Below are 23,556 nucleotides of genomic sequence, written 5' to 3' on the forward strand. Positions count from 1 at the left end.
CTGGGAAAAAGCCTCTTACCATCCACTCTGTCTATGTTCCTCATAATTCTGTAGTCCTCTATCAGGTTGTCCCTCAACCTCCATCGTTCCAGAGAACAAACCAAGTTTATTCAACCTCTCCTCATAGCTAATGCCCTCCATACCAGGCAACATCCTAGTAAATGTCTTCTGCACCCTCTCTAAAGCCTCCACATCCTTCTAGTAGTGTGGCGACCAGAATTGAACACTATACTCCAAGTGTGGCCTAATTAAGGTTCTATACAGCTGCAACATGACTTGCCAATTTTTAAACTCAATGCCCTGGCCAATAAAGGCAAGCATGCCGTATGTCTTCTTGACTACCTTCTCCACCTGTGTTGCCCCTTTCAGTGACCTGTGGACCTGTACAGCTAGATGTCTCTGACTGTCAATACTCGTGAGGGTTCTACCATTCACTGTATATTCCCTACCTGCATTAGATATTCCAAAATGCATTACCTCACATTTGTCCGGATTAAACTCCATCTGCCACCTCTCCGCCCAAGTCTCCAAATGATCTAAATCCTGCTGCATTCTCTGACAGTCCTCATCGCTATCTGCAATTCCACCAACCTTTGTGTCGTCTGTAAACTTACTAATCAGACCAGTTACATTTTCCTCCAAAACATTTATATATACTACAAACAGCAAAGGTCCCAGCACTGACCCCTGCGGAACACCACTAGTCATAGCCCTCCAATCAGAAAAGCACTCTTCCATTGCTACTCTCTGCCTTCTATGACCTAGCCAGTTCAGTATCCATCTTGCCAGCTCATCCCTGATCCCATGTGACTTCACCTTTGGTACCAGTCTGCCTTGAGGAACCTTGTCAAAGACCTTACTAAAGTCCATATAGACAACATCCACTGCCCTACCTGCATTAATCATCTTTGTGACCTCCTCGAAAAACTCTATCAAGTTAGTGAGATACGACCTCCCCTTCACAAAACCGTGCTGCCTCTCGCTAATACGTCCATTTGCTTCCAAATGGGAATAGGTCCTGTCTCGAAGAATTCTCTCCAGTAATTTCCCTACCCACTGACATAAGGCTCACTGGCCTGTAGTTCCCTGGATTATCCTTCCAACCCTTCTTAAACAAAGGGACAACATTGGCTATTCTCCAGTCCTCCGGGACATCACCTGAAGACAGTGAGGATCCAAAGATTTCTATCAAGGCCTCAGCAATTTCCTCTCTAGCTTCCCTCAGTATTCTGGGGTAGATCCCATCAGGCCCTTGGGACTTATCTACCTTAATATTTTTCAAGATACCCAACACCTCGTCTTTTTGAATGTCAATGTGACCCAGGCTATCTACACACCCTTCTCCAGACTCAACATCCACCAATTCCTTCTTTTTGTTAAATACTGATGCAAAGTAATCATTTAGTACCTCGCTCATAGCCTCTGGGTCCACACATTGGTTCCCTCGCCTGTCCGTCAGTGGGCCCACCCTTTCCATAGCTACCCTCTTGCTTTTTATGTACGTGTAAAAAGCCTTGGGATTTCCTTAACCCTATTTGCCAATGACTTTTCGTAACCTCTTTTAGCCCTCCTGACTCCTTGCTTAAGTTCCTTCCTACTTTCCTTATATTCCACAGAGGCTTTGTCTGTTCCCAGCCTTCTAGCACTGAAAAATGCCTCCTTTTTCTTTTTGACGAGGCTGACAATATCTCTTGTTATCCAAGGTTCCTGAAATTTGCCGTATTTATCCTTCTTCCGCACAGGAACATGCCGGTTCTGAATTCCTTTCAACTGACATTTGAAAGCCTCCCACATGTCAGATGTTGATTTACCCTCAGGTAAGATAATAGAATTGAAAATCAACCAAGATTATACTGAGCGGCAGAGAAGGTTTGAGGCACTATATAGTCTACGCCTGCATATTTTAATTATGTTATATTATTACATAAGCTTTTTCAACATTGAAAACTATCAACATTTTAAATGCTACAACTTAGCTGTTATGTACTATTTTGCATAAAATGAAACATTCTTAAAAGTCTCAGTGAGGTATGCCCGTTCTATAAATAATGCACATTTATTGAAGTGAGGAAAGGTATAACACTTAATTGGGGAGAAAAATATTTGCCCAAAGAAATACTTTGCATATTTTTACATGCTGATCCAGCATTACAGCAATGGTTTTAGAGCTCTTAGGAGTGATGGTGAAACCAATTTGTCATCAATTTGAAGCAAAGGTACAGTTCCACGTGCTTTTTCCATGCTGATAGGATTTTCTTATTTTCTTAAAATTCTGAGAGCTGGAAATCTGGCCAGGCAAACTGTTGAAAATTAAAAGCTGCAAGATGGCAAGGTCACAGTTGCAGAGTAAAGCGTTGACATCAGGAACATCTGATACTGATGTAACAACTGATCTAACTATGCTGCAATGACATGACTAAGAGACCAAGGTCTAGAGGGAAGCACAAGTACAATCTTATGTTACTGGGATGTACATGGAATCATAGAATCCATACAGTACAGAAAAAGGCCATTCAGCCCACTGAGTCTGCAACAACCTTCCAAAAGAGCACCCTACCGAAGCCCCCCTATCATGTCCCTGCAAGCCCACTTAACCTTTGTACATTAAGGGCAATTTAGCATGGCCAATCCACGTAACCTGCACATCTTTGCACTGTGGCAGGAAACCGGGGCACCCGGAGGAAACCCACGCAGACATGGGGAGAAAGTGCAAACTCCACACAGACAGCCACCAAAGGTTGGAATTGAATCCAGGTCCCTGGCAGTGTGAGGCAGCAGTGCTAACCAATGTGCCACCATGACATAGACTTGAAAATAAAAAGAATGTTTTTTTTTACAAGTAACAGCCTATGGTAGCAATCTTAGGGTAACAGGTCAACCCTAAAGAAACCCTATCCATACCCCAAATGCAAGAGAAAGGTGTTTGCCACGTGAGCATGGGTAGGAAAATAATCTTTGATCCAGCATGAGGTCAGGAGTGGGTGTATACATCATAATGAGGGTAGAGTAACAATGTGTACAGTGGGTCACGTTGAATGGATAGTAGACCCTATTTGAAGATGATCACAAATCTGCCCAACATTGTCAACTTTTTCAGATTTTGTTTTGAATACATGTCTGAATGTTATTGTTTTAATCTCAGTGTAAATTGAGCTAGGATATGCTTTCGGAAGCACAAGGGACGGGATTCTCTGAGTGGTCCCGCAGGCTGGCTCGTCTGGTCATGTCAAAGGCAAGCCCCTACCAACGTTTCTCCGGCAGCTGAGGGTGCGAGGAACGGGATGCTCCGTTGACAGCGGCGGGACCTGAAGTTCCCGTCACCAGTCAATGGCATCTACCTCCACCGCCACAAAGCACATTGTGGGGGGCGGGGCGGGGGGTAGGGGTTCGGAAAATCCCACCCAATGATTTCAATGCATTTGGAATCCTAGGCGTGTCATCACGTAAAAGAGCAGTGAAGGGAAGTGGACTTTAGAGAGAATGGTTCGTGTAATGACTTAGGCCAGGCCTTTGAGATTGGCCAATTAGAATATGAGTTCCCTGATTAGTGGCCCAATCAGGGAACCCTTTTCTCTGTACATAACAGGGAGTGTCAGATCACAGTGGTGATGAGGAAAACGGACGACCCGAAGAAACCTGCTCATCAGCAGCTGCCGCATACTGAGGGTAAGCTACTGACAGGCAAAATGCCTTTATTCGGGAAGTTGGACTCTTTTGACCCTGCAGTGGAACACTGGGCCCAATATGTAGAGCAGATGAAGTACTTTTTCAGAGCAAATTATATAGTTGCAGATGAAAACCAACGGGTCATTCTGCTGACCGCGTGTCAGCCAGCAGCTTTTGCCATTAGGCGCAGTCTCACTTCTCTGGAGGTTCCGGACACAAAAACCTTCCAGGAATTGACGGACTCAGTAAAAGAGTACCATGATCCTCAGCCACCTCTGATCCTGCGAAGGTACCGGTTTTACTCAGCATTCCGAGACACCGGGGAGTTAGTCACTAACTTTTTAACAAGATGAAGGCGATTAGCCGAGGCTTGCGAATTTGACCTGATGCTAAAGGAGATGCTCCGAGACCGGTTGGTGTGCGGAATAAATAATTAGGCGATACAAAAATGTCTGCTAGCAGAGGCCAAGCTGGATTGCAAACAACCATTGCAGCTGGCTTTGTCCTTAGAAAAAGCGGTGAGCAGAGCACATGATGTACAGAGTAGTCCGATGGAGGTAGACGCACATACCGGTGAAACTGAGTTAAGGGACTCCCGCTGTGGAATAGGCAATTGCATAGCCACCCTCAGGAACAACCCGGAGATGAAGGAACCCAGGCCCACTCGCAGAACCGCTCCCAAACAAGGGAAAATTAGGACCAGACAGCTGACAGCCCCTGCAGCTTTTTGCCCGGCAGGATATTGTAGGTGCCAGAGATCGGAGCCAGAGAGGAGAAATAGAAGCCCAAAACAACCATCTTGGAGAAGGACTTGTAGGCCATGGTACAGGAGAATGCAAACCCTAGAAGCCCCACCTACCTCCGACGAGGAACAACTAAATTGTGTAGCGATGGTTGAATCAAAACCCATTAAATTAACCGTAAGGTTGAATGGGCATCCCACATTAATGGAAGTCAACACAGGAGCAGCCATATCAGATAGGGGAAACAGTATTTAATAAAATTTGCACTGGATACCAACCCTTATCCCTCACCAGGAAATTGGGATGAACCTGGCTAAAAGATATCCAGCTGATTGGGTAAACATTTTCCAGCTGGAAAATGGTCGCCTGAGTAAACTCCTGTGCAGATACCCAGAGGTTTTCTGAGAAGGGCTCGGAACAATAAAGGAAGCAAAGGCAACATAACAGGTAGAGCCAGAGGCGGTCCCAAAATTCTACAAGGCCCAACTGGTACTGTTCGCAATAAGGCAGAAAGTTGATACGGAAATCAATAGACTGGTGCAGGAAGGAATAATAAAACCGGTCAAGTTTGAAGAATGGATAGCACCCGTGGTGCCTATCCTTAAGCTGGATGGCTCGGTCCGCCTTTGTGACGATTTCAAACAAACAATTAATCGCTACTCACAACTGAACAGATACCCAATTTCCCGGATTGAGGATTTGTATGCAAAGCTGGCTGGAGGACTCTTATTCTCAAAGCTGGATATGAGCCACGCATATCTACAGCTGAAGCTGGATGAAGAGTCGCAAAAATTCTCAACGATAAACCCTGAAGGGCCTTTTTCAGTACACAAAATTACCCTTCGGGGTATCCTGTGCGTTAGCCTGTACGATATTCCAGAGGACAATGGTGAATATATTACAAGGGTTACCACAGGTCACCATTTACCTCAATGCGTCTTCATTAAGGGAAAAACAAGGGCACAACACCTGCAAAACCTATTGAACTAAGTCAAAGAGGTTTTCAGCAGCAGATGTGCGCCTAAAGAGGAATAAATGTGTTTCCCTAACATCTCAAGTAACTTATCTGGGGTACAAGGTTGACAAGTCAGGGCTGCACCCTTTGCAGATCTGGTGAGGGCGATAAAAGATGCCCCGGCCCCCACCACAATCCATGAGTTAAGATATTTTTTAGGACTGGTGATGTACTACGGAATGTTCATCCAGAACAGGACTTCCACCCTGGACCCCCGACACCAATTATTAAAAAAGGGGCAAGCCTGGGAGTGGTCCGCCCGCCAAGACAGGGCTTTCAAGAAGATAAAACAACAGCTCTCCTCAGAAAAAATCTTGGCATACTCCGACCCAAGGAAAGAGTTGGTGCTCACTTGTGACGCGTCTCCATATGGTGTTGGGGCAGTTCTGGCACACAGAGGGCAAAATGGACAGGAACAGCCGATAGCATTTGCTTCCAGGACATTAGCAGCAGCAGAGCAAAAGTATGTCCAAATTGAGAAAGAAAGACTGGCTATGATATTCGCTGTGAAGAAATTTCGCTCGTACTTGAACGGGTGGAAATTCACAATAATCACAGAAGACAAGCCGTTGCTGGGCTTGCTGAAAGAAGACAAAGTGGTGCCATCAATAGCTTCGGCCCGGATCGAACGCTGGGCCTTACTACCGGCATGGTGCTAAGGGGGGAGATGGAAAGACCAGTCCAGGCAGAATTCCACCCCTACTGAAGCAGAAGAGAGCAGATCACTGTGGAAGATGGGATACTGCAAAGGGGGCTCGAGTAATAGTTCCAAGTCAAGGCCGTCGAGCCATATTGGCTGAACTCCATCATGGGCACCCTCGAGTTTCAAATGAAGATGCAGGCCCGGAACTATGTCTGGTGGCCGGGCCTGGACACAGATATAGCGTCATTGGTAGGTTGGTGCCAAGAATGGCAACAAGGGCAGAAAGTGCCACCGGCAGTCACGCTGCACCCATGGGAATGGCCGATTAGGCCATTTTGCAGGCCCGTTTATGCGTTCAATGTTTTTTGTGATAGTAGATGCCCATTACAAATGGTTGGATGTCTACAAAATGAACTCGGCAATCAGAACAGCAACCATCGAAAAACTTTGCACCTCGTTTGCAACACATGGTATCCCGGAGGTGTTAGCTTCAGATAACAGATCGGTTTTCACCAGCCAGGTGTTCACAAAATTCATGGTCAAATGGCATTCAGCACATAAGGACGGCACCACACCACCTGGCATCAAATGAGTTGGCGGAGAGAGTTGTCCAGACCCTAAAAGTCGGGTTAAAGAAACAGTCAGCAGCATCAGTAGAGACGAAATGTGTCAGATCCTCTGCACTCCCAGTGTAGACAGCAAGCTGAATGCACCTGGTTTCACGGCTGTTGGTTTTGTAAATAAAAGGAATTCTGGTGAAGCGACTTCTGCCTCTGTGGACTTATTACAGTTAATGTCTTTGGGGCTCCAATTCAAATTATACAAAACTTTCCCTCAGAAGATAAAAACTTTCCAAAAGAAAAATATATGCTCAGCAAAATGAACCGCTACCTTTCAAATTAATTTCCCCCCCTTACTTTAGTGACTAATCCAATAATAGTTTGTTTCAATTTGGCTTCCCCATATATCTTTAATAATCAAACAGGAAACAGTATCCAAAATGTAATAACATTTTATACTGAATCTATACCTTCCTGCAGGTTTGCTAACATTTTAATGTTTTATTGCCGTTTATTACCTGATGGTTCCCTGTGGTTTGAATATATTCCACAAGGACTAATCAGCTGGATTGCATTACATTGATTTATAACTTTTGGCCATCAGGAATTTGTTTTTATAATTATAGAAAAACCTAGAACGTGTTTCTACTCAAGTGCAAAGCATTTCCAAATATTTAATTTTCTTCCCAGCCCAAAGATTTGATTCAGTGAGCAGATTCTCCATTTCAGACACTGCGGACGGAATTCTCCATTTCTGAGAATGGGGTGCTATCTTTCCAAAAGGGAATAAAGACCCCTAGCGAGTGCGTTTAACCACGTGTTTCCCGGCACTCGCAGTGCCGAGAAGCACGTGGCTTTTCAATGCTACCCGTGTTGAATAAAAGCCTAAACGGGAAAAGCAAGGCCGAGGCCACACACAGCATCGTTTTTATAACAGGGGAGCTCCTCTGGCCACGGGCATGTCTTCCCCCTTTGTGATATGATAGTGGCAGTGCTGAACTGTATGGACTCCATGCCGGTTATCGCATCTCATATCCATGCCTGGACCCGGAAGAATCCTATTCTTGCCCGGGTGCCTCACCTCGTCCTCCGGGGCAGTCAGCATCACCAATTACCTGGGGAGCTGGGGTTTTTTTCTACCTGGATGTCAGAACTAAGTATCGAAGATGGGATTCTACTGTGGAGTACTTGGTCATAATCCCAGACAGAGGCCTGGCAGTTGTGTTAAGGGACCGACACAACGGGTATCCAGGGACGAACAGGATGAAGATTCTGGCGAGGAACTATGTCTGGTGGCCAGGCCTCAACTCGACAGCACATTGAGAAATTAGCATAGCAATGCTCCGTCTGCCAGTTACATCAGTGGCTCCCATGCTGCTGCACCCCTCCACCCCTGGGAGTGGCCGGCTGCCTGGGCTCAAAACTTCATTTGTATTTATGGGCTCAATGTTCCTTCTTTCAGTAGTCGCCCATTCTAAATGGTTAGAGGTCCATCGGATGGCGGTGATCACCTCTCAAGCAATGGTGGAGAAGATGCACCTCTCTTTCTCCACACACGGCATTCTGGAGGTACTAGTAATGGACAATGGGGCTTCCTTCACGTGTGTGGACTTTCTCAAGATTCTTCAGACAAATGGCAACCAGCGTGCAAGGACAGCCCCTTGTCATCTGGCCTCCAACGGTTTGGCAAAGATTGCCATCCAGACCTTCAAGCAAGGTCTCCACAAACAGCAGACGGGATATTTGGACACATATCTGGCCCGATTCTTGTTCGCGTACCGGACCTCACCATATACTATGACCGGGGTAGCTCCAGCAGAGCTGCTCATGGATCGACACCTCCGCCCCCACTTAAGGTTGGTACTCATGGACTTTGGGGGGAAGGTGCGATGTGCTCAAGATCAGCAGGTGCGTGCCCCTGCCCCACGTCGCCCGGGTTGTCACTTTGCTCTGGGAGACAAGATTTTCATCCGAAACTTTGGACTCAGTGCCTGTTGGCTATCCAGCACATTGCTGCAACAGACTGGTCCGGTCTCCGATCGTGTTCAGATAGGGACCCAGCAGTTAAAACGGCATTTAGATCATCTGCGGATGCACCAACCACCTTTGTGTCCACAACTAATGGCAAGTTCCATTCCTGAGGATCCAGGCCCAGTGCCCCTTGAGCCCGTGATGCCGTCATTCACCCACCCTCTGTACCTCCTGATAATAGTGTCCTCTTCGGATTCAGAGATGGAGTCCGAAACCCCTGGGCCATCCGGGGGGGAACCGGAGGTAGCGGCTCCGCCCGTCACTGCCCCGCAACAGTGTTCCAACCGTAAGAGACACAGTATGCTCTACCAGAGCACTGCTAAGATGCCAAGTTGACATTTTCTGCATGCGCACGATCAGGCTGGGGTTGCCTGGCATGGGTGTTGGGGGGTGGGGGGGTAGGGTGAACCTCCCATAATGTCTTCGGGCTGAGGAGGAGGTCGGGGTTGCTTCGGAGGCCTTGGAGATCGGAACGCCATTTAAAAATGGTATCCCAATGTCTGGTTACAGTGGGGAGTTCTGCCGTGCGGAGCTCCCCACTGTACAAAACGGGACTATGTGCGGCTTTTGGGCGTCTACTAAGAGAAGGAACATTGAGCGAGTCGCATTGAATAGTCATATGTTTTCGGCACTACGAGTGCTGGGAAACACACGGCTAACGTGCTCTCGAGGGGACTTTGTTCCTTTTTGGGAAAATTGCGCCCTATGTTTCATTTTCCACCTTGTTACCCATTCCCCAACTAGTCTATATCACTTTGTAGTCTCTTTGTGTTCTCTTCACAGTTTACTGACCCACTTAGATTTATATTGTCAGCAAATTTGGATATACTAGGTCTCTTCATTTAAGTCATGAGTATAGATTTTAAAGAGTTAAGGTTCTAGCAATATTCCTTGCAGCAGACTACTAACTAGTGGTAGCCTGTCAACTTTAAAGTGTAATGTTTATTCTTACCCTCCTGCTATCTACACATTAACAAATTCTCTATGCTTGCTAATATATTACTCCAAACCCTACAAGACCTTGTCTTGTGTAAAACTTTTATGTGGCACTTTATCAAATGCCTTTGTACATCCTAAATACTTCCTCCCCAACAAGCATTAAGGCTCATGAATTGAAGAGGGATATCTGTACATACAACCACCGCAACTTTGGCCTTTCTACTACCTCAATTTTCAGCAGGAACAGGATGCTGGTGAGACCAAAATACAAAAATAAATATGTCTGATGTCACAGCCATTTTAGAACAGGTGTCAATTTAAGTGGGAGTGTCAGTGCAAATCAAGGTTTTGTGCCACTCTTAGGTCATCAATGCCATTTTCAAACAGTTAAACACTGATTGCTGGATTCATCATCTACGTGGAGCAGAAAACAGTTAGAACCAGATACACTGAAAGAGATCACTGGAGCAACAAAAGAAAACATTTATTTATCACTTTTTGGGCAGCAGGGTGAGCGTAATTGGTCTCTCTGTCCCTCACTGTGAAATCCACCCACTCTCCTGTCACCCCCTTTGATCATCCCAGTGCTACAATTTAATCCTTGCTGCAGGGTCGTGCTCTGTGGATAGCTCATCTGATTTCCCAAACTGCAAAACAGCAAGTTGTCTATCAGTGCGCAGAATAATCTGGCTGGGTGCCAGTTAATTGCAGCTTGAGGCCTCACTATCAAGCTGTTTTAGGTCTTTTGCCATTGACACTGGGGAAGTGTTGCGATTGACCCCCAGCCTTGTTCATGCAAATGAGTAACATCAAAATGTTTATTAATGCCTAAATATTTTGTACGCATTACATACACAGTGGGGGATGGGGGAAAACCAAGGTACTGTATTTTTCAAGGAGCGAACGTTTAAATCACTGCCTCGTAATATTATTGAACAACAGCTAGTACACAAGCTGAACCAGAAACAGAAGAATGGTTAGAATTCCCACAGGCTTTACCAGGAAGAGATGTTACTTTCAACGCATTTTCACCATTGCAGTGAATATCACATCACAATATTTTCTCATTTCAAAATGTGCGTCAGCAGAATCAATGTAACTTACAACAGGATCCATGTCGTCAGCTGAAACAACAGTGATGAGGCTGCCCTTGAGGGCATCTGGTGCCACCAGCCCTTTGTAGGAAGGCTTGCTAAATTCAGGCGAGTAGTCATTCATATCCTGTTAAAAAAAAGAGTCCTCAAATTACTTGTTTAAATATTAACCATACTTAACAAAATAAATCAATTTTTTAAATGCATAATTGATGAGAGACAAACCACCACCGTAACTTTTCTTCTTTTTCAAATGGAGGCTTATATCATTTTGTTTCTGATTGGTTGAGAATGTTTTGCCAAGGATATCATTCAGCTAATAAGCAGATGGACAGCTGATGTTTAGTACAGTCATGCCATTTAATTAATCAACTAACCATTTGTACATTACTTCTCATTGATTGCTTTATTCATTTAATAATAAAATAATGAATAGAGAGCAACATACAAATGTTTGGCTGACTCAGAAAGTGTGGACCACTGAGATAATTTATTAGTGTGTCAGGTAAGGGGATCTGCAAGAATATCTCACCTTTTGTCATATGCAGGTTAAAAAGCCTCGCCAAAATCTAGTAAAATAATTTATGTTATTGTGATGACCAGTTATAGTGCTGGTGTACAGACAAACACCAACATCAAATTCCTCCCCCACCATATCGTGGGTGTCACCATTGATCAGAAACTTCACCAGATAAGGCACGACAATGCTGTGACTTCAAGAGCAGGTCAGAGGCTGAATATTCTGCAGCAAATGATTCACCTTCTGATTCCCAAAAGCCTTTTCACTACTTGCATGGCACAGGACAGGATTGTGACCAAATACGCACCTGGATGAGTACAGCTTCAACAACCATGCTCAGCATCAACCAGGACAAAGCTGCCAGCTTGATCAGCACCCCATCCACCACCTTAACCAGTCGTTCCTTCCACCACCAAGACAAGATGCCCCGCAGCAACTCACCAAGAATCCTTTGTCATCATCTTCTGAATCAGTGACCTCTACCACCAGGAAGAACAAGGGCAGCAGAAGCTTGGGGACACGATCACCTGTGAATTCCCCTTCAGGCCACAGAAAACTTGACATGGAAATAGTACTATTCCTTTATTGTTCGCTGGTCAAATCCTGAAACACCCTGCCTAACAGCACTGTGGGTATATTGTCTCCACACAAACTACAACTGCTTATCATCACTTTCTCAAGGGCAAATAGAAATGGACAATAAGACCTGGCCTTGCCAGTAACAGTCATACCCTGTGGAAAAAAAAACAGTTGAATCATGCGGGGCGGTTACAACTGGTTATTCCGATGAAAAGCAACTTCAGCTTTGCACTGACCCTGCTATATAGTATAATTGTCTCGTATAAATGATGGAGCGTGAGTGAACAGGAACATGTTGTAATTTGCTGCCACACATATAAGGGGACAGAGCAGGCGATTGTCCAGCAGCAAAGTGTACTTGGCACTCATGAAGCAGCTGGCCCTCTGGAGAGTGCCCTATTCAGCTCCCTCATGCCTCCTCCACTAATGCCACCCCCCCACCCCCACCCCCTCCCGCGCCCACCCCCCCCCCCCCCCCCCCCCCCCCCCCCAACCCAAATGAAAAGCAATAGCTTGAACCAGTCACTAATGTGGTGGCACTAGCTGCCGCTCTGACTTAGGCCCCAGCCTCTGGTTCCACCAACACCTAAACACTGAGCCACCTCACTTCTTCCTCCAACTGCGGAAGCAACTAGAAGCTTGGAGACAAAGGTTGCATTCTAGAGGACCATCCATCAACCCTTTACGGAGGCAGTAGAGTCAAACACACTCAACAGATGCATTTATCATTTTCACCGCATTAAATGCATTGGCACTTTACTTCAAAGATGTCAGAGAGTTCTCTTTTAATGCTGTAGAATAAAAAGTTTACACATTCCTATGGGAGGGAAAGGAAGTGCTGGAACAAAGGTTCCCTGGATGACTAAAGATATGGAAGTTAGAATGAAACAGGAAAGGGACTCCTATGACTATTGTATTGTTCAGAATATAGTGCAGAACCAAGAAATACAGAGGAAATCTAAAAAGTACAACAGAAGGGGAAAGGAATACGAATATAAATTCACAAGTTAAAAAAATCCCTGACACGCACTAAACTCTCTCCTTTCTATATTGTGTTTCCCGCCCCATAATCACTGAATTTTAAACCTATTTCTTCTCCTTCAGAGGTTGAAAAACCGCATGGCAGAGCGGATTAGTCAGTGATCAGTCCAGCAGTCATCAGTTCTGGTCGTGGCATGGGTGATGCGGCAATTCTAGAACATTTCTAGAACGTTTTAAGTTAGATTTTCAACTCTGCAATGATCAAGCCTATGACAATGGATCTAATATGGCTGGGAAGTACAAAGGTGGACAAGCAGTTCTGCTCTTGAGCATAATTCAAAATGTATTTTCTTCAATGTGGAAAGCACACATTACACCTTGTAGGTGTTGACTGTGCTGAATCATGCAAGGCGGCAATGACTAACTTTGGAACTTTTCAGCAAATGTACAACAACCTCTTCAGCAGAAGTCCAGAAAGGAGGAAAATTCTGAAGCAACGTATTCTTGTTTCACTGCTTGGGATTTCCAAAACTAAATGGTCTGCACGGATTGATAGTGTTTAACCAGTTGCGCAGCATGTGAGTTCAGTGAGGAAAGGCTCGAATCTCTCAATCTCACTACACAGGCTCAAACTGAACTTAATTCTATTCAGAAATAAATGTCCAAATGTGAATGCTTTCTGATGTGATCTTTGTGGAATAAGTTGCTTACAATGATCTACCAAACTAATCTGAGAAGTCAAGCATGCAAATTTACACTTGGATGTTGAGACGGATAACATTGAAAGTCTTATGAATGGCATTCAACAAATTTGTGAAGAATGGGATGTGATTCCTCCCCTCCCAGCATTACCCCAACAACCATGCAGGGCACTCCCCGGCCTAATCGCACATGCGCAAAAAAATGTCAGCTTGGCATCTTGGCAGTGCCAGGCTGGCACCCAGGTGGCACTGCCAAGGTACTAGTCTGGTGCAGTCAGGGTGCCCAGGTGGCACCAGCAGTGCCAGGGCACCACCCTGCAAAAAAGGCATGCTGCTGGGGTCCTCCGATCCCCTTGGAGATCCCTGCAAGTGTCATTTCATCTGGTCCCCGTTTGTGGGGACCAGTGCTGAACATTGCTTGTCTGAGATCTCCGAGATGAAGGAGATGAATCCCAAAGCCTCAGGTACCTTGGGAATCTGCACATTAATTAGAGTGAGGCCAGCTGTCTCGCTCTAATAAGCAGTTTCGCTAAAAAGTGATCCCATCCACAACGGCCGGGATTTACATAGCAATGTCTCGCAAGGTTGTGTTGGATCTCGTAAGGCGTTGTGAGCTGGGTAGATCCTGGGAATGGGGTCTCAGCCATACTGTACCACAGTGAGCTGCTTTTCCTGCGTGTCCATTGGATTGCGCCCAGTGTGTTCTTCAGGGGTAGGTATTTGGAAAACAGTTCTTTTTCAATATGTGTTAATGACCTGGAACAAGGTAAATAGGCATATTTTCAAATCCTGTAGATGATGCACGATTTTTAAATGTAGTAACCAATGAGGAGGAGAGTAACAAAATTCAAGAGAACATAAGTAAGTAAAATGGTCAGGTACATAGCAGTTGAAATTTAACATGGAGAAGTGTAAAGCGATACATCTTTGCAGAAAGAATAAGGAAAGGAAATATCAAATAAATATTCAATTAGAGGCACAGGAAGATGAAGATCTGGGGGTGCATGACAGCTACAGTTACAACTATATAAGGCAGTTATGCTAAGCCTTGAGGGAGAGTGTGTGCAGGAGTTGGCTAGAGAGTCAGAAGTTCAGATAGTGTAAGTGAGAGCAGATCATAGTTTATATCAATAATGAGATTAGCTGCAGATGAGTGTAGTTTAAATGCTATTCATCAACTGTGTATTCTTTGGGAGTACATGTCGAATCCAAGTTAGTCGTGTTAATAAATGTATAGCTTTGTTTAAGTTCAAGCTATTCTGCGGTATTTGTGAACACTATGCCAATCATCCGGAAATAAGCAATACAAAGAACACCACTTGGTACCAAGAGTCTATTCCTATTTCTATTTGTAAGCAACAGTTAGATTAGGAAGGAATAGCATTAAGAGATTGAAGAAACAATGCAGAAGCTACAAAACACAGAAAATCTACGACGAAGACGAATCGGAAGATGGATGGTCTCAAGAAGCCTGACCACTTCAGGACACATGGTAAGCTATGCCAGAACTGGGCTTTAGTTTCACAGCAGTTTGAAATTTTCCTTTCTTCCTCCGCGCTTGACTCAGACCAAAGGAAAATAGCACTACTATTGAATTTGGCAGGACCGCAAGCAGTAGATCTTTTTAATTTGTTTAAATCCAGTGCTGATGAGGATAAAACTAAATACAACATGTGCTACAAAGCTTGATACACACTGTAAGAAGCAGGTGAATGAGACCAATAAGTGCTAGAAGTTCAGAAAATTGCTGTTGTTAAGAAGGGAGTTGATAGACTCTTTCATAACAGCTTTAAATTTGCAAGTGCAGTCCTGTAATTTTTCCTCAGCCTCTGATTCAATGCTGTGTGATCAACATGTGTTCGGGATAAATAATGAACATTTGTGCCCGACAATGCTAAGAAGACCAGTTTTACTGCTTGAAGATGCGATTAATATGTGCAAGGCCAGTGAACAGGCATCGACTGAATATGCAGAGTATGTAGCAAAAGAAAAGAGCGCGAATTCGGGAAACATGGCTGACACCATTAATGCTGTGTCGCAGCAAAGAAAACTGCGTACAATGGCCGGCAGCCATTTTAAGAGTGACATCACAAACGTAATGCCATGCACACGCTGTGGCCATGCCCACAGTAAAAAAAATTGTCCGGCAAAAGACAAACAACATTACAATTGTTGCAAATTGAACGTTTTTGCAGCACAGTGTCGTTTACTTCTCCAGTAACCAAATTTTAAAAGTCCTACAGTGATTTCAGATAGATCCAAAGAAGAGAAAAAATCCAACATCATAGCAGATAGAGAGGATTGATGACTGTATACACTTACGGATATTTTCATGATTGGAGCAGTCACTAGGATTAATTTACTGGATCGCAATGATAGACCAGTACAAGAGCTCTTGAAGATAATTAAGGAGTGGACTGTCTCGTTGGAAATAAATGGCAAACACATACCATTTAAAATTGACACAGGAGCATATGCAAATAGTATCATGGAACGATCTGTAGGACAAGCTTATAAGACACCACTGTTAAAGCAATCCACTTGTAGGCTCACAGGTTACAATGGTAACAAGAGGATCCTGCGGTCTTGTTGTTAAGAATGGGAACATCGAGATACCCATCGATTTCAAGGTTGTAGAGGGTGAGAAATCATCATTAATTGGTGTGGATGCTTGTGAAAAATTACAGCTAGTTGAAAGTGCTCAGCCTGACTGAAATGAAGGGAAGACTTGTGGACAACCTCTCCAAAGCTACCATTGATGCTGAAACATCAGAACCCAAAATAGTCCAAACAGTGAAATCTCATGCCTGTTTCCTTACCAAGATACTACCAGTGTCTGACAAAAAACTACTTATAATCAAAGCCGAAACTCAAAAAGATTTGACCCTCCAGAAGGTGAAGCAATACCTAAAAGTAAGATGGCCTACTGGATGTCGATCTGCCTTTTGCGATAGGCGAGATGATCTTTCTGCAATAGATGGTTTCCTGCTCAAGAAATATAGGATTGTGATCCTGCCAGATTACATTTAAGAATTCTGCAGCAGATTCACGAGGGTCATCAGAGCATAGTAAAGTGTCACAGAAAAGCCAGACAGTCGGTATATTGACCAGGAATAAACAGAGATATTGACCAATAGTACAAGAATGCACAATCTGCCAGATACACCAGCCAGTACAGAGCAGAGAAAGCATGAAAGAGATGGAAATTGTTTCCAGTCCATGGAACAGAGTGGACATGGATTTATTTTATATCCAAGGTCATGACTATCTAGTGGTCATAGACTATTACTCCAACTTTCCATAGGTGATGATGCTGAATGATTTGACTGCCAGATCTGCTATATAAGCAACAAAATCAATTTTGCACGCCACCTCTCAACATTGTCTCTGACAATGGTCTGTGTTTCTCGAGTTGGGAGTGGACACAGTTTGCAGAGCAATACAACTTCAATCATGTGACTTCCATCCCATGTTATCCTCCGTCAAATGGAAAAGCAGAGAAAGGAGTAGGAATAATAAATAAATAATTCCGCAAAGCGATTGGTGATAGTCCAGATATATTCTTGGCGTTGTTAATGGTTAGCACTCTGGCTTCACAGCGCCAGGGTCCATGGTCCACGATTCAATTTCCTGCTGGGTCACTGTCTGTGTGGAGTCTGCATGTTCTCCCCGTGTCTGCGTGGGTTTCCTCCGGGTTCTCCGGTTTCCTCCCACATTCCAAAGACGTGCAGGTTAGGTGGGTTGGCCATGCTAAATTGTCCTTAGTGTCCAAGAAAAAGGTTAGATGGGGTTATTGGGTTCAGGGGATAGGGTTGAAGTGAGGGCTTAAGTCGGTCGTTGCAGAATCAATAGGCCGAATGGCCTCCTTCTGCACTGTATGTTCTGTATGTTAGCGTAGAGAGCGACACCATTGTTAACTGGATTATCACCTGCTCAGATGCTAATGTGTAGACGACTGCGCACAACATTGCCTGAGATCACCATTTCCAATATGGATAATAGACACATGCATGCATCACATGAAAGAAAAAGAAACAAAAAGAGGACTATGATAAATGTGCCAAACCTCTGACTGAACTTCGCGGCAGTGACTTTGTACAGATTCAGAATCCAGAAGGAGAATGGCACAACGTTGCAAAACTTCTGAAATATGTAGCACCAAGGTCATTCTTAGTCAAAACAGACCAAGGATTGCTGTTCAGGAGAAAAAGATGAGCATTGCTATGTATCAAGCATAAAGTTCAACCTCAGCTTCAAAATGTTATGACGCCAGATGACATCTTCATGGACATTGACTTTCCAAGTCCTTACTTGACATAGACATAGCAAGAAGATGTGGCAGAGCAATTGAATACCTTGAACATGTCATAAGAAGATCTACAAGAAGAAGAAAACCACCAGAGATTTAATTTGTGATGACTGTGTAATGAATTATTTGCTCATCTAAGTGATGTAACAGTTATTTATGAATTAATGTACAGGATTATAGCGAGTTTATGATAAATACTAGCTAATAGTCAGATTCACACCTGGAATGTAATAGTTAAAGAAAATATCATAACCAATGTTGTAATAATTTTCTTTTCCAAAGAAAGGGGGATGTGGTATTATCATAACTGTAAGAACTGCGAGGGTTAATTATGTGCCAAGATTAGCCACTAGAGGGAGCTACAATTGCAACTGTATAAGGCAATGATGCTAAGTCTTGTGGGAGAGTATGTGCAGGAGGTAGCGAGAGCGAGTCAGAAGTACAGATAGTTTATATCAGTAATGAGATTAGCTGTAGATGAGTGTAGTTTAAATGTTATTAATCAACTGTGTATCCTTTAGGAGTATATGTTGAAACCAAGTTAGTAGTGTTAATAAATTTATAGCTTTATTTAAGTTCAAGCTATTCTATGGTCTTTGTGAACACTACGCCAACCATCCTGAAATAAGCAACACAAAGAACACCACAGGTTTTATGGGGTAATTGTCGCTGGGCGGATGTCTCTGCTAGGTTCCTGGCCAAAGAGGGCAATACATGTGTTAGGAGTTTGTGGAGGGTGGGTTACAAGGGATATGCAGGCAGGTGGAGTCTTGTTGGCCTCTAGGGGATTGGGTCAGATCTGAGGAGTGAGCGATGGGAGTGATGCCAGGGGAACACAGGTAGTTACTCAGCCAAGCTGCTCAAAGCACATCTTTCATCTTCTTATGGCATTGTATTCTGGTCCTCTTCATGACGCTGCAACACTCAAAGCCTCTGCCACCTGATCCCAGGCCTCATTCAATATCGCAGGTTTTAGCCTACGCTCCACCCTGGGGAAGACAGTACTCTCCTCACTTCAACGGCGTCCAGCATTCGGTCAATGACCTTGGTGCAGGTCTTTTAGCAGCCATCATCTTGGCTGGAATGTAAATCTGTGCTGAGTGGAGCACTTAAAGGCTGCTCCAGCTTGTCAGGCTTTGAACATGAATCCCCACCCAGAGAATCAGGTGCTTGCGGGCCGGGACTCGGGCAGGCTGTATGTAGGTTGCGTGCTTGCTCATTTGCATGACATGAATTGCTCCTCACTGGCGCTCCCAGTGGCTGCGGCAATTATTGCAATTCTCCACTGGTACTTAGTTTCCAGAATGGCAAATCCATGCCCGGAAGTCTGGAATCCATCACTTCACCGATGTGCACTACCTATAGTCGCAGCAGTGGCCACTATTCAATTCTGGTGCTGCTGGGACAACAAATTTGCCAGCCAATCAGATTTGCTGGCTACCTTCCAGGGTGGGACATCCTCCCAGTTGGGGTTGCACGTCCCACTCTGATCCAATTACGGCTGCCCACTGGGCTTCCGGTCGACATGCTGCCGACGAACCTTTCGGTTGGAGGATTGGGTAATTCACCCTTCATAAAATCCACATCACGGCCTCAGCTACCATTTATTTTATCCAAAACTAAGGATACTGAAAAAACTCAACATGTTGGCAGCATCTGTAGGGATAAAAAACAGAGTTAACGTATCGAGTCTGTTTGACTTCTTCAGAACCATTTCTTTTATTTTGTGTTACCAATACACAGCCTCAGAAGCACAGTATTGGAAAAAATATCCTTCTACCTCCTGGGTCATATGGTTCTGGTTCTAAAAGGTGGGGTACCTTCATGGGCACTTTATGAACTAACACAGGTTTTCTTTTAACTATTTTCATCATGCGGACAAATTTTCAGAGGTCGTGTGAGGTACAGTCTTTTCTCATGAGGTGATCCTCTGCTGTTTTCAAGGTTAAAGGTACCATGTTCAGGCAATTAGAACATGGTGTTATTCTGAGATGAGACTGAATTTCCAGTAAATCTGGTCTTCTTTCACCATTCACTTGTAGATCAAGTATCTCAAGACAATTACATTCCACTTTCTGTATACTCAGATACTTCTGAAAGTTCATGTAACCAAAATATACAGAGTTCATGCTTTCAAAAACACTGACATTTTCAGAAATGCAAATAGTTTCACTTTGAAAGAGAAGACAAATGATTAATGAAGACACAGTAGTTATAATTAGAATGTCAATTAAACCCTACTTTAGTCAACGGCTTCATCTTTGGCCCAAAAATGTTTTAGACAGAGAACCTTTTCCGAACAGTATTTATAGCTTCTAACAAATTTGTAACCTCATTCCATCCTTAATAATAAAAAAAGGCTTGTAATTAAATGCCTTAAGATAAATTTTTCCACAGAGAGTTTTGGCAGACAATTCTTTTTGCATGCAAATAGAATTTGCTTACTTATCTTCAAATTATTTCTCAATTATATGAATATTGAAGAGGCTACAAAAGACGGTGTGAAGTTAAATGAACACCCTGCTAATTCAGCTTTGTAGCATAATCACACCTCTTCTGAATTCAACTGCACCATCCAAAAAGTGCAAATTGATTTATTCCACTGTTGCTGAAGAGAAAACTGCATACCTCTTGGGTTACAGCCAATTACTGATCAAAATATATTTTAATAAGACTCATGTGTAGCCTGCTTGGAATCCCCACTGATTTACTGCCGGCTGCCTTCTTCCCACCCCTCAAAACAACACAGAGTATGTATTGCACTAATAACCTGGTGCCATCTGTTTCATGCATAGTATTCCTTTGAGAACAAGGTGAGATATAAGCATTAAGGGGATACCAAGTTCCATTAAAAGGCACACATTATGCCAAATTTTATTTACTTCATAAAATAAAATACAATTGACACTCATTAGACCTGGGGTAGGTGGATCTTGATTTTGTACAATAGGGTAAAATGGGCGATCGCACGTCAACGGCCCATTTTACATCTTTGACGATTTTTTATTTTCATTCAAGTTATGTTCATTTTTTTACTGGTCAGAACTGACTTGTAAGCCTTCTGTGGCTCAGTGGTAGCAGTGTTCCCTGAATTGAACATTTATGAGTTCGGCCCACTTGAGGGACCAGAGCACAAGATAAGCTGACCCTTCTCTCCAGTGCACAAATGAGGGAACACTGCAATGGTGGAGGGGGTGTCTTCTGAACTCTGCCCATCCTCCAATGTGGATGGAAAAGATCCCTTGGCACCCTTTCAAAGAAGACTTCCAATTAAGCCATGGTTTCCAGTTTGGGAACGTACGTTTTGCTTTCTTTGGCACTCAGTTGTCCACACGTTTGCTTATGAAGCCTGTGACGAATCCTGTCCACTATAAAAAATCAAGTTACTTTTTTATTTCTATTGTACGAAGTCTGCAGTATCTTCATAGAATTCAGGCTTAGATCCAAATTCAAACACCAAGTAGCTGGGTAAATAATAAGACTACCTATGGCAGAGGTGCACTGAAGTTGACATGGAAATGTTATTCCTTTTCAAATTTCTATTAAATTAGTTTGTTAAACTGAAATATAACTAAACAAATAAGTTTGCCCTTGCTATAATTTAAAAATGGGTAGTGGGGTATTTTAAGATTTGTACATGAGTGAGCATTAATTTGTCTGGATTCAGCTATATGGCAGAGAATAGCAAAGCAGTGTAATATTAAGTGAGGATTAATTAATTTGTCCTGTGCCATTGCTGTTAACTTTAGAGGAAGGTCACTGTTTAACAAAACTTGCACAGCTTATCAGTATTCTCAACATTTCTTCACACTTTATGTAGATGGAAAATATAGAGCAGCTTCTTTTGCATTGGCCTTTAAAACGCAATACATTTTTAATGTAATTCCATTCACTGCCTATTATTATAATCCAAGTAGATAACGTGCTGTTTGAAGCCATTACATAAGTTTGGAAAGATTACATGAAAGTAAGCCAACACTCAAGAGGACCATATATCTGTTTCAATTAGCTCAACTGACAATATTCAGGAAGATTTATCTGGCCAATATAAGTTTAATAGTTCTGTAATTTGCTTATTTAATTTGGCTAAAAATAAATCAATTTAAAAAAGGCAAGCAATTTACAAAATTTCACGAGAGCAAGCTTTTACAGGGTAAAAAGCCATTGCTAAATTATATCAATGATTAAATGAGATTACATTATAAATGTTCCCATCTATACATCTGTCAGCCCAGAATGACAGACTGAAAGCTTCCTCTTGCTGCCTGTAAGGATCCTGCACAAAATAACTTTGGGCAGTTTCAGATAAGCTGTTACTTGGTGTCGGGCACAGTGCAAAGTGCCCAGAAACTTGCACAAGCTGACATCAAAATTGCCATTTTCAGAAAAAGAAGCTGTCCCACATCAGCCACCCTGACACAGAGGAGGAGGTTATCTTTTTAGGTGGATAAAAGGCAGTGCTTTCCTGATGTTGGAATGAAATAGCAATTGATAACGTTTCACCTTGATTTCTATAGAATCATACTAATTCAGTGTGAATAAACTAACAGATGTTTGAAATTATTCGTTCTCCCTTTACAAAAATCTGCATTCAGAGATCTTTCTTAATTACAAAACTAAAGTAACTTAATTTATTATTGGAGATATCATAAAGCAAAACCAATTAGCAGAAATGTCTTTGAAAACTGTAGGCTTCCCTGGGGTTCGGGTAAGTGCAATAAATTGACAGATTGGAATTGTGGGTGCATGAAGGTGCCAAACTTTATGCATATCTTCCTTTTTTTCATTGAGCACTGTTATTTCCGGGTCTATGGGGCTGAATTCAGCTTTCAGCGGAGAATGTATCATGCCAGCTGTTCATTACATGTTCAGTTAGCCTCAGACATCCTTTGGGATTTTGCACTGGAACTGACTTTGATTACAGAACCAAGAAATGGCACGCTGCCTTCCATGGGGGATTTGGGATCTGTTTGGCCAGGGCAAGAAACTGTGAATCTCTTTAATTACTTAGATTGTTAAATGAGCAATGCAGGGTCTGAACTAGGAAGTGTCAGTCAGAATGTTTAATCCAGTGTCAAAACAAATACAGAAAGCCAAACAAAGAGAGGGAGAGAAAAAAAAATGGACTAAGAGAGAGTTAAAAGAGATAGAAAGAAAAAATAATTTTTTTAAAAATCAATAAAAATAATAATTTGAAGGAAAGCAATTCCACATTTGTAAAGTTAATATTCAACGGCATTGGAAAATCCAGCTCTAAGTCTTGGCTTCATGCCAGTACGAAGCAGTGTCTGGCAGACCAGAGCAACCTGGACTGCAACTTCCTTATTTTCACATTCAACCATGTGTGTGTGGTCACTGGAAGTGGACTTACAATTTAATAAAGTCGAGTGCTGGTAGCCTTAATTGGTCCTTCTACAATAAAATCCAGTACAAAGTGTTGCACTGAACTGGATGGAGTAATGTTAATCAAATGTTAATGGAACCGCCATATAATTTTTGTTATTCAATAAAATATTAAAGTCTTTGCAGGTAAAGCGTCTGATCACAAAATATACTTAATAGTCCCGATATGAATTCAATGGTTTATTTGAATCATAAAATATTGCAGCACATATGGAGACTCTTTGCCCCATTGCTTCTTTAAAAATATTTTGTCAGGTCTTGGCTTTTATGAGAAATAATTTGCATTGGATTCATGTTAGGAGAAATTGTGATAAGAGCCACTGAGGAGTGATAGTGAACTTGATGTGAACTCTCAGAAGTGGCCAGTTTTTC

The 23,556-nt window shown here is 43.1% G+C and overlaps 1 protein-coding gene across 13 annotated transcripts in view; it reads right to left on the bottom strand.

Moving 5' to 3' along the window:
- pcdh15b (protocadherin-related 15b) overlaps positions 1 to 23,556 on the bottom strand; it is a 1,980,039-nt gene that overhangs the window by 243,730 nt on the left and 1,712,753 nt on the right. For all 13 annotated transcript variants that reach the window (XM_038773429.1, XM_038773427.1, XM_038773426.1 and 10 more), the window contains one exon: positions 10,702 to 10,818. In XM_038773429.1, coding sequence (XP_038629357.1) covers positions 10,702 to 10,818 — 117 coding nt within the window. The remainder of the gene's footprint in view (positions 1 to 10,701; positions 10,819 to 23,556) is intronic.

Source organism: Scyliorhinus canicula, chromosome 16 (assembly GCF_902713615.1).
Source record: "Scyliorhinus canicula chromosome 16, sScyCan1.1, whole genome shotgun sequence".
NCBI classification, from domain to species: Eukaryota; Metazoa; Chordata; class Chondrichthyes; order Carcharhiniformes; family Scyliorhinidae; genus Scyliorhinus; species Scyliorhinus canicula.